This window comes from Symphalangus syndactylus, chromosome 6 (genome assembly GCF_028878055.3).
Source record: "Symphalangus syndactylus isolate Jambi chromosome 6, NHGRI_mSymSyn1-v2.1_pri, whole genome shotgun sequence".
NCBI classification, from domain to species: Eukaryota; Metazoa; Chordata; class Mammalia; order Primates; family Hylobatidae; genus Symphalangus; species Symphalangus syndactylus.
Window position 1 is genome coordinate 23,876,620 of NC_072428.2, and position 12,421 is coordinate 23,889,040.

The 12,421-nt window shown below is 42.1% G+C and overlaps 1 protein-coding gene across 10 annotated transcripts in view; it reads left to right on the plus strand.

Moving 5' to 3' along the window:
* The window catches only part of WT1 (WT1 transcription factor), a 48,023-nt gene that overhangs the window by 12,241 nt on the left and 23,361 nt on the right, over nt 1-12,421 (plus strand). For 5 of the 10 annotated variants that reach the window (XM_055282024.1, XM_055282026.1, XM_055282027.1 and 2 more), the window contains 2 exons: nt 5,565-5,642; nt 6,679-6,729. In XM_055282024.1, coding sequence (XP_055137999.1) covers nt 5,565-5,642; nt 6,679-6,729 — 129 coding nt within the window. The remainder of the gene's footprint in view (nt 1-5,564; nt 5,643-6,678; nt 6,730-12,421) is intronic. The other 5 variants (XM_055282025.1, XM_055282030.1, XM_055282029.1 and 2 more) reach the window with 1 other exon arrangement.

Sequence of the window (12,421 nt, forward strand, 5' to 3'; positions counted from 1 at the left end):
GGCTTGCCCAGAGGGAAGGTCCCAGGGAAAAGTTCTTCTGTCAGTGTAGGGAGTAGTGGGGTCCAACCTTACTAGGCACAATTTCCCCCCTAATTTCTACCCAGAAAAGGCAGCTAGCTGGGCCTTTTCTGATGTCTTTCCTTCCCAGAGTCCCTTTGCCTCATCTGTTTGCTGACTTCCTTGGAGACCCCAGTCCTTGACTATACCGACTTCACATATGATCCTCATAGCTACTTTGGAAAGTTCTGTGCACTGTGTTTGAAAAATATTCCGATGCACACTGATTGTTTCTTTTAGGCATTCTAGCCCTTTCCCTTTCCTTTTGCTCTTTTATTAGGTTTGCATATTCTTCTTTAGCAACTGTGCTACCAATTTAAATGAGGATATTTCCTTTTGCTGTACTTTTGCCTGTTAGCGGGTAAAACCACACTGACTCTGGAAGCAATCATTTAATGTTAGTCTGTTTTGAACTGAATGTTGATGATTCACAAATGGTAACATTGACAGTGGAGCCTGTTACAAGTAGATTATTTTTCATATGAGAGAAACTTCCTTAGCAGCCATAGAGTTTCTGGGAAATCTTGGGTTCCACAACTCAGTGGGAAGTGCCGATCCACCACTTGGGTTGGCCTTCAACATAGACATAAATCAGATGACAGCCCATGCCCAAGAAAATAAAATTGTAATTAATAATGCCTCTTTTCACTTGTGTACCTATGTACATTGTACACTGTCTTTTCCCTTAGTACAAAATCAATATTTGTTTCCTGCATAGATAGGCAGAAGGTGGAAGGTCTGAAATGGCTTCCAGGGTGATGGGCAATGTTATCAAAGCCACAAGCTTGAATTAAACTCGTCTCCAGGGAGGAGGAAAAATCTAGTTCCAAATATTCCTGTAACTTTTGTGCTGACCAAGTGTTTATTAATAGAAATGGAATCCCCAGTGGGTTTTTCTTTGGTTAGCTGGTGAGCTTCAGAGAAATTACAATACCAAGAGAGTGACTATGAAATAATTATTCATCATGGCCTGCTGGGCAGAAATTTCTAGGCAGGCAGGCTGCAAGGCACCTCAAAGGGAGGAGCACAGGAAAAGGGTGTGTGGAAGTCTGGCTGCAACCTCTGTTAAGTTATTAGGTAGAGGTACACCCACAGAGGCCTTTCTGTTGGTGTGGGGCACAGTTGTTGCTGAAAAAGCTGGAAACATGAATTCTAATCACAGATGCCAGTTATGTCTACTTTGAGCCTTTTTATTTTTTATCCTCTGGGGGCAGCTCTTTACTTCTTCCAAGATGTTACCTGGCCAGCCAGCAACTACGTGGCAGAGGTGACCCTAATCTCAGCCAGGGTAGATGGTTCTATTCCCTTGATGACACGAATTATTCTGCTGAATATAATAAACAGACTTAAAGATGAAAATGTGCTTGAATCACACATGCATTTGAGGAGTGGAGGAGTTCTCGTCTAGATAATAGCTGAGGCTTTTTTTCTTCCTTTCTTTTTGTGCAGAGGTCGAGAACTTAATAATACTGCAGTTCAGGCCAAAACAAACTCTATATGATCTACTACTGATTTCCTTTTAAGCTCTCCCTTTTTGCTAGGACTAACTTCCTTTTATTTTACTCCAACTTGCATTAATCCCAGTTATAGAAGTTTCTTTCCTCTTTCTCTTGCCTCCAACTTCAAACATTCTTACATAGGAAACAAGTGACTTAAAAAAAAATCTACTTAAAAAATATAAAGGACACCATGACTTTTGGAATACATTTTGGCGGCCTGCAATTTGAAAGTTCACTTCCGAACAGGCAGAGTTAGACGGTTGGAGCTGAAATGCCTACGTGACCACAGTGGTCGCTGTAAGCCAAGCCACCTGCTTATCTGATCTCCTCTGGGAATGAGGTGGTGGCACCTACAGTGGTTATTGAGTAATTAGATGCTTCATTTGCCAGAGGCTCTATATTCTTTGAACGAAGCTGCCTCTTTCCATGGGCTTCCATGATGAGAGCTGGGTGTTGAGCGATTGCCCAAAGAGATCAGAGCCTGAGCATGCTTGGGCCCAGTATTTTTAGCTCCAGTTCACATTTTTGTCCTCTCCCCAGCAGCCGTTATTGTCATTGCTGTCATTGACTTCCATTTGAAAGGCCGTGCCAGCCAGGCCCACTGACTGAGCAGCTGAGGAGCCCCAGCCAGCAAAAGGCAGGATGTGGTTAAAACTGTGCTCTGATCCTATCTCTGGCCTCAGGAAACCTATTAGTAGCTTGGGGATTTTCTGAAAGTCCTTTTCTCCCATACATCCTCCCCACCTTCTCTCCTCTTCTGAGAGGTTGCAGGCTAAGCTTTCAGGACAGCTAGAATGGCAAAGGGGGCTTCTATTGGGATCTTGGCACACTGTCCTTAGTGAGCTGAAGAGGACGCATGGGGCATCTTGCAGCATCGTCATTCTCTAGAGACTGAGTAGGTCACGTTGCTCCCTTGAGTATATTCTCTTTCACCTCCAGACTCTTGTCTGTATTATTGTTATCATTATTATTACATAAATGGTAATGAGAGGATGAGGCTCAGGATGCCTTCACAGGGGCAGGGCAGAGTGAGGGTGGGGGCACCAGGCATGGCAGCACTGGGCATCTCTCTGTGCCTCAACCCTCATCTAATAAATGGGGACTCAGAATTACATCTGCCTCACAAAGTTGTGAGCAGTATTAAGAATGTGTGAAAGTGCTGTGCAAAATTTGGTAGGTTAGAACAAATTAAAGTAATTAAAGTATATTATCTGTATCATCTTCAAAGGGCCATTGAGGGCATTACCTTCTATGGGCCTCACAACATTCCTGTACAGTTAGACTGATGGAGATTAATATTCCCATTTAACAGACGAGAAAACTGAGGGGCAGGGAGCTGAACTGATTTGCTCAATGTCCCAAAACTTACAGAACATTACTGTCCAATAGAAACATAACACAAGCCATACATGTAATTTGAAATTTGCTAGTAACCACATTCAAAAAATAAGAAGCTGTGAAATTAATTTTTCAAATAGCGTATTTGACTCAATATAGCAAAAAATCTTATCAATTTAATGTGCGGCATGAGTCACATGTGGCCAGCGTATACCATATTAGACAGTACAGTATACACTAGAAAAAATCATATATGTAAGACATAGACCCTGTATTTGAGAAGGTTTGCCTTCTGAGGGCCAAGAAAATGCCATTAAAAATATTGGTCGGGCACGGTGGCTCACGCCTGTAATCTCAGCACTTTGGGAGGCTGAGGCGGGTGGATCACCTGAGGTTAGGAGTTTGAAACCTGCCTGACCAACATGGTGAAACCCCGTCTCTACTAAAAATACAGAAATTAGCCAAGCATGGTGGCAGATGCCTGTAATCCCAGCTACTTGGGAGGCTGAGGCAGGAGAATCGCTTGCGCCTGGGAGACTGAGGTTGCAGTGAACTGAAATAGCACCACAGCGCTCTAGCCTGGGCGACAGAGTGAGACTCCGTCTAACGAAAAAAAATGTTTATTTTCTCTTTGGGGTACTTCCTTATAGAGACCTTAGGAATCAACCAGACTGTTCTTTAAGTCTGTGAGAAAATTTCCAACTCATAAAGTTAGATATTTGGGATTCATTCACCCTTCTGCATCAGCATCTGTCACTCATCTTTCTTTCCCAGCTCTCTTGAAAATTATGATTTTCTGAGTTGTGAAAGGATGAAATAATTTCAGAAAGATCCCATATCCCCAAAGGGCCTAGGAAAATTGTCAACTGGGGCTGAGTGATTTTAGTTGGTGAACAATTTTTTAAAAATTAGTGACAAAAATATAGAGCTGCCTGGGGAATACAATGCCTGTTGGCTGAGATTAATGGTAAGATTAATAAATGGATTGCTTGATGAAAAGGCGCAGGAGAACAAAAACCAGTAGAGAGATTGTGGAGGAGGCCGCTTATTAATGAACTGTCAGCCCAAAGAAAGTTCAAGAAACTCTCCTGGGTAAATGCAGCAGGCTGGCACTTCTAATAAAAGTTGGGGTCCTTCAGGAATTAATTACTCCAGCCTTACAGCAAGAATTTGTGGAATTGCAAAATGCTGTGGCACAGACCAGTACGGGCTGCTGCTACAAATGGGGAAGCTGCAGGAGAAACTCATCATTTTTTTTTCATTGATATGTAGGATATTGTAGTAGCATAATAGCCAGTCAGACACGGGGATGAGTGACGGCGTCCAGATACACACTGACTAATGAAGCGGCACATACTTTGAGTTTGAAGTCACTTCACTTTTCATATGCAAAATTCCCTCCTGGAATCTGATTTCCTCCTTATCCTGTGTACCCACCACTAAGGAGTTCCAAATAATTTTCAGAGTTATTATATGAGAGTCAGATGGACTCTGCCATGATTTATCAAGCTATGCGGAAAGAGAGCACAGAATTCATTTATTCTGAGTTGCTGTAATTTCCCTCTCCCCTCCTCAAGTTCCCAGTTATGCTTGGCCTGAAAAAAGCCTTTCTGAATTAAAATTTGGTGTTGCCTCTGCCCAGTGAAGCAGCTTAAAAGAATGCCATGACCAGACGGAGATGGGCCGAGATCTGCAATCTGATACCACACATCGGATGTTAAATGCCTCTTATCTTTTTTCATTTCTGCCATGAAGGTAGAGTGAAATTTTTCTTCTGTAAAGTGTTTAGACCAAGAGGTCCCAGACAAACTCTTGGTCTCTTGGGTCTCAAATTTCATAATTAACCATTTCAATTCAGGCATAAATTTATTCCTGATGGAGCTTGGTAATTTAGGAGATTTCTGGCAATTGATTCATGTGCTAATTTTCTAGGAGTGAGATAAATACAGAGGGGACAGAACAGCTTTTGGTTGGCTTACATAGTGGTGTAAAACTTCTTTGGAGTCTTAATGTAAATGATAAGCCATTTCCCTCATAGAATCTTATAGAACTGGGCTCTTTTTTTTTTTTTTTTTTACATTTGACTTGTACCAGGATTATAAAACATATAGAAAATGATTCCTTCAGCTGTGCATAGGGTTTATCATCATCTTTCTTCTGCTTGTCACATCCTTGCTTTTTAGACCATTTATCACCCATCACTCTTTGACTTTTCAGACCCTCATAATCCACATGATACTTATCCTTTTGATTAAAACAACTTAATGGCCTTTTCACGAATAATTAATCTGCTGTCTTTACTTTCAGCTCCAGGCTTTTAACTTTAATGTTGAGTTATCCAGCCTGTGTTGCCTTTCAAAGTTTCACTCCCCTTAGCCTTTTCCCCTCAAAGGTTTAACACTTCTTTAGAAACTTCAATGGTTGCTATACAAAGGTTTTAAAAAATGCTTCCGAGTTATTCTCACATCCCTTCTGCTGTGTATGAAGTGTATAACTGTGCAGAGATCAGTGGGATGAAATGAAAATAATTTCAGATTCGCATATTCTGTCCTTCTGGAAAATGTGGAGGCTTGCACTTCCAAGAAAAGTTAAAACTCCATTGCTTTTGAAGAAATAATTGTGTAGTATTTTGTGGTTATGTGTTTCTAACTCTGGATGTTTTTCTAACAGTGACAATTTATACCAAATGACCTCCCAGCTTGAATGCATGACCTGGAATCAGATGAACTTAGGAGCCACCTTAAAGGGGTAAGGTTTTCTCTATTCCATTGCCTTTCCACAGTGACTTATACCTGTTTGAACCATTTTAAAGGTGCTTAGAACTTATGAAGAGAGTACAGTTTTAGAAGAAAGGGCAAAGTTCTCTGTGACATTAGAATGCTTTCTTCCTTCCCCTAGTTGGTGAGTTGTGTTCAGTATTAAATTTTCAAAAACATAAATATGGAGTGTTTCTATCTGAAACAAGGAATATTGAGGACACTTATGGTCTTGTTGAATGTTTTATAATTCTTCAAAGGCCATTCAACCTCATTTAATAATTGTGTTTTACTATGATATCACAGTTGTTAACCATTCCACTATCTTATCAAGAAGTGCTTTGGGTGTGCAAAGTCCAGGATCCAAATTCGCATTTGTGTGATGCAGATCTGGGCAATCCACACTCAGATATGCCCATACCTGATTGCACCAACAGGGTTTTTCTTTCCATACTTGATAATACAACCATAATAGGGAGAATACAGCCAGGAAACATCAGAAGGAGCTACTCTTTGCACCTAAAAATGAAAAAGAAAAAAAAAAAAGAAGGCAGGTGGGACTTGCTTTCACCATTGAAAGAACTCACTTTTCATTTTCTAACAAGTGTGAAGAGATGGGTAGTAGCTTAGAACACTTGTGAAGTGCCTGCAGCGTGTCAGGTGCCCTTCCAGGTTACCTCATCTTATCTTCCCCACACTCTCATGAGAGCTAAGTACTGCTTGGTTTACAGATGAGTAAACCAAGCTCAGAGGGTTAAGTTACTTCCCAAGTTCTCATCCTCCTAAGTGCTAGAGCTGGGATTCCAAGTCCAGATCTGATTCCAAAGCCCAAGCTCTTTGCAGCCTCCGGTGGTGCCTTCCACCCCACCATTGGCCCCAGTGAGACTGGGGACTTAGTTCAGCAGTCTTGATAGCTAGCTTGATGTCTCTGTGTATTGAGGGGCTTTTCATTGGATTCTGGGATCTGGGGGGCTTGCCAGATCCATGCATGCTCCATTCCCCACTCCCCACCTCTTCTTCTCTTCTAGAGTTGCTGCTGGGAGCTCCAGCTCAGTGAAATGGACAGAAGGGCAGAGCAAGTGAGTGGACAATGCGGAGATGGCAAAGCAAATGGTGTAGGCCTTGTTGACTGGCACCTGGGGCAATGCAGGAGTTAGGGCTGACGTGGGTAATCAGGGTAGCATTTGGTGGATGGGAAGAATCTCTCTCCTTCGCCCCCACCTCTTCTTGCTCATCGTACACTTGCTGGGGACAAAATGGAGGGAGTGGCATTTCTCATCAACGTGCCCCTGGAAAACAATTTAAAAAATTATGCAGCATCCTGTTCATTTCTTTGTGAATATTTCACAAAATACTAAGTACTAAATTTGTGGCATTACAACCATAACGCCACATGTTCCTGTTAGATCAGTCAAGCCTTTCAGTCTTAACTTACTTGCTTGTTCTTTATTTACCTTTAAATCTCTCAGAGAGAACTTACCCTAAGTGTGAGGCCAGGCTTTGAAAAGACTTGTTTTTTGTTGTTTTTCAAAGTTTGTTTTTATTCCCAAACATTCGCACCTTCCCCAGCCGTATATCCTGCACCTTGGGGCATTTCTGTAGCTGTTTCTTTTTCTTTTCTCTGCTTTAACTCCACAACCAGCCGCCCTCTTTTCTTCTTTCTTGTGTTGGCCCAGTCCTGTTATTTGGTTCATCCTTCAGTAATCGACAGAGTTGTATTTCATCTTCCAAGACTTACTGTTAGGTTCTTCACCTCGCCCCCGCCCCCAAATTTTTCAGCAGTTTTATCCAGACCTCCTCTTCCTCTCTCTGGACCTCAAAGAAAAGGCTTTCTGTTGTTTTAAATTATTTCTCTCCCGTCTTCCATCTGGGGGGCTGCTGACAGTTTTAGCATTCTGTGTTTCTACCTGTTCTCTTTTCTTTTTGAGATGGAGTTTAGCTCTTGTCGACCATGCTGGAGTGCAATGGTGCCATCTTGGCTCACCGCAACCTCCGCCTCCCGGGTTCGAGTGATTCTCCTGCCTCGGCCTCCCCAGTAGCTGGGATTACAGGCATGCGCCACCACGCCCGGCTAATTTTGTATTTTTAGTAGAAATGGGGTTTCTCCATGTTGGTCAGTCTGGTGTGAAACTCCTGACCTCAGGTGATCCGCCCACCTCGGCCTCCCGAAGTGCTGGGATTACAGGCGTGAGCCATCGCGCCTGACTTTTCTACCTGTTCTTGACTCGTCTTAAGTTCCTTGGCTTCTTGGTCCCACCCTTTCTTTCTGGCTCCCTTCCTTTTCTCCTTTCGCCTCTCCTCAGAACTTGATAACCTTCCCCAGGCTAAACAGCAAGGATAGACAGAACATGATTGTGAAGTGAGCAGTACGTTTCTCAAAAACTTCTGCAGGCTGTAATACAGGGGCTTGTTTGTTCAGTTACAAAAATTACAGATAAGGAATTTTGGCATGTTTTTGCAGCTGGATCTTTCCATAGTTGAGACAATTTCGATACTTTTTAAGGTCTTTAGACACGTGCTGTTAGTCACTTCTGAGGAGGCAGAAGCTGTATTATAAGGATGAAGCACAAAGTGTGAACAATTTGTTCTGTTCAATCCTGCATAAGAAAAAAATGAGAAGTTTTCATTGGTCTGTTACTTACATCTTGGAAAGGATTTCTGAAATCAAAATGTATTTCTTTTTTTTCTTTTTCTTTTTTTTTTTTGAAACGGAGTCCCACTCTGTCACCCAGGCTGGAGTGCAGTGGCACGATCTTGGCTCACTGGAACCTCTGCCTCCTGGGTTCAAGTGATTCTCCTGCCTCAGCCTCTTGAGTAGCTGGGATTACAGGCATCTGCCACCATACCCAGCTAATTTTTGTATTTTTGGTAGAGACAGGTTTTTGCCATGTTAACCAGGCTGGTCTCGAACACCTGACCTCAGGCGATCTGCCCCACTTGGCCTCCCAAAGTGCTGAGATGACAGGTATGAGCTGCTGCGCCCTGCCTAAAAATGTATTTCTTGGCCTGGCATGGTGGCTCATGCCTATAATCCCAGCACTTTGGGAGGCTGAGGTGGGTGGATCACTTGAGCTCAGGAGTTTGAGATCAGCTTGGACAATGTGGTGAAACACCTTCTCTACAAAAAATACAAAAAAATTAGCCAGAGATGGTGGCACATTCCTGTAACCCCAGCTACTTGGAATGATGAGGTGGGTGGATTGCTTGAGCTTGGGAGGCGGAGGTTGCAGTGAGCCAAGATCAGGCCACTGCATTCCAGCCTGGGCGATAGAGTGAGACTGTTCCACAAAACAAAACAAACAAACAAAATATATATGTATATTTCTCGAATATTAACTTTATTCAGGGAGCTGTTATAAAAAGGGCTAGATGGCCCAACAGATAGTTCCACAAAAGAACAACTGTTTTGCAGAGCAAAAATTACAATTAGCTAATTGCCTACCATCTTCTTTCACACTGTGAATTTATCCCTGTAGAACATACTGTAAATCCACAAGTTTCCGCTTCCATTTTGTGAAGTGGACATTTATCTAAGGATGTATATAAACAGTATTGGGTGCTGTGTGAGGGGCTGTACATGTTTCCTCTTCTGATCTGATCTTACAGTACGCCCAGGACACTATGGCCACATCCATTTTTTTAGCTGAGGAGGTGGAGAGATGAAGCTACCTAACCAAGGTCACAGAGTGAGTGAGTGGCAGAGCCATGTTGGAATCAGTTCTGTCTGACTCCAGGACCTGCGCCCTGGATTAGAGCTTCTTAAATGGGTGGAAACCTTTTAGACTGTGACCACAGTTAGAAATACCCTTTATAGTGAGATCCCATATACACATATGTGCACACACACACACACACAACATAGATTTTCACTGAGCAATACTCTTATGATATGCTGTGCCTGCTGACATTTTCTCTCTATCCCATTTCATTTTTTAACATGCTGATTGTGATGTACTACATTGGTTTTACAACCCACTGGTGTGTCATGACCCACAGTTTGCCTCACTTTTAGCATTCAAACATGGTGACACCTTGGCTGTCTCCTCCAAACTCATGAACAGCCCAGAACTGGATTTAGTTGAATCTGTAATTCCAGTAGAAAGTTTGGCCTTTTCCCAGGGGAGACCAATCAGGGTTGGGGTCATTGTTCTCTGTGATACTGGATTTACTTTCTTTTGCCATGGTATGAAAAGTATTAATATGGAGAATACATTTGAGAAAAGATATTCCATGAAGACAAATTCAGACACATAACTTTTTGCGTTCATTCATAACTAGTATCTTGACACTGTTTGAAATCAATGGTAAGAAAAATCACGTGACAAGGTAGATCTATTACAGGAAAACTGGTGATTTGACTCATGTTTTAGAGAAGAAAGATGCAATTTCTGTATCACTCCTAAAAAAGAGGCATTACCAATTTTTTATTAAAAGATCACGTACCTCAGACTAAACCCCACTAAATGCTGGTTCGGGTCTTCTTTCCTTGAAAATGTTTCTTTTTAAAAAAGTGGCTTCACAAAGAATAGGTTTGTTTCCTTGTATCCCAAGCAAGTCCATGGAGACATCTTTCATTAGATGTCAGGGAGCAGTGTTAAAATGGATGGGGATAGGAGTTTATAAAGAACATGGGCAGATGAAATGAAAACTTGCTGTGTTAGAGGTGGGATATACTTGTGTGACTGAACCGCTCCTTTCTCCTCCTTCTCCCTTTACTTGTTTTCTAATTTCTGCATACCCACTGGGATCACAGCTACTTTTATGACCTCCAATGGGAGAATGTATTTCAATTTAAGTCAATGAGAAGGTATTTTATGGAAAGAACCACTTTCTTCTCCCTCACCCCCCAAACAAATGAAATTAGATTTTTAAAGTGGGTCCCTGGGAGAAAACGTTGCTGGGGAATCTTTCTGAGTATGAGTCCACCATTTTGAAGCCTTCTATTGATGGTGCCTTGTGTTATCTGCTTTCTATTTCTTTGAAAACATTTTCTGTGTGTTCTCAATGGCTGCTGATTTCCGAACAAGCCTCTCCTCCCCTGTTGGCCTCTGTTTTGTCTCTTCTGAAGAAAATATCCTGCAAAATGGAGAAACACATCAACCTTGACTGTGATCCAAGTTATTAAAACAAGGAAGAAGTTATTCTCTGGGGACTCGGGCAGGGGGAGTGGGAAATCGAACACAATAGAAATGCGAAAGGAGTGCTCAGCAAAATGAATGTCCCTTTGCTGGTCCAAGAAGTTCACAGGCTGTTGGGAACACGCAGTATTCAACCTGTGGATGCTTGAGAGGATAAACAAAAAAGACTCAACAATGAGTGATGTATGGTGAAAACAAAGCTGTGCGTTTCGGTAGGGCCAAGGCTGTCGAATCTGGAGAAAATCCCCGCTAGACATGGTCTCATCCCTGAGAACCTGTGCCAAAAGGGATAGCTGTCTTCTCTGGCTGGGAGCTCCAATACACAGCCCAGCACTTTCCCTCGTGGGCTCGTGAACATAAGGTACCCGTCCAAGAGATTTACTTCTTGGAAATAGATAGCTTGCTTTTAAGTGGCTCCTGGAGCCTGAGATGCAAAGTGAAGGTGGGGAGCCTCAGTTCTGTGAATATCAGCATTCCCGAGCCTACTCCTTCATCTCCACCCCCAGCAACAAGTTATTAATTTTCCCCCGTTTAAACAGTTTCATTTAATGCCGTTTAAAGAGTTTTTTTTTCTTTATTATTGCCTTGCGCTGGACTTGGCCTAGGGTCTGTTAACCCTGCCAGCCAGAACGAAGAATGGGACTCCAGGGTTTGATAAAGATGGAGACTCGTGACTTAGCTCTGTGTCCCTCTCACTTAGTGTGGACTGATTCAGAAGCTTCTTTCCTTTGCTTCTCACTTTTCTCCTTCTTCTTTCCCCTCCCTGGCTGCTGGCCTTTTCTATCCTTTTATTTTTGGACATGCATTCGATGAATGTATTGAATTTTTTTATTATATAAGTAATGTGTATAAATTATAGAACAGTTAGAAAATATAACTACACAGAGAAGGAAATTAAAACTCCCCCCAAAAGCCCACATGAAACTGTGATGATAATGATGTTGCACACAATTTTAGACCCTTTCCTGTCCATGCATGTACATTTGTGTCATTTTCTTTCTTACAAAAATGATTGGCTTCAGGTGAGATTCAGTTCAGCAAATGCATATTTATAGGCCATCGCGAAGTTGTCATGATAGCCTTGACTTCTTGAAAATATTCTCAGCCTCTTAAAAAATATTTTTGGGCTCTGAAGACTTATCTCTATACCATGATTCTAACTATTTTATTTCAAAGCAAGGAATTATTTTCATCTTGTGGAGGTGAGGAAAAATGCTAGGTTTGTTTAGATCTGGAGAAGAAAGGAGCTGAATAGGAAAGCTAGGAAAGAAAGGTTGGGATGGAGAAGGGGCCAAGTTGGAAATGAGAAACACAGTGATTGTAGCACAGGGAGGTGAAGTGAGGTTAATGAGGATTGATGAAAGCATGTGTGTGTGTGTGTGTGTCTGTGTGTGTCTGTGTGTGTGTATTGGAGAGGGAGAGATTACATCAGATGAGTGGAAGATACCTTAATGATCCAAAGCAGTCCATGGACTTCTCCTATCCATGATCTCTTCTGAGACCCTCTACTCACCATTTATCCTTCTGCCTGTCATCTGCCCAAGAAAAGATCATAACCTCTAAGTAGAAGAACATTGATCTAGAAGCTACACTAATAAAAAGTTATCCAGATAAGTGTTTTCTCTGAAACGAG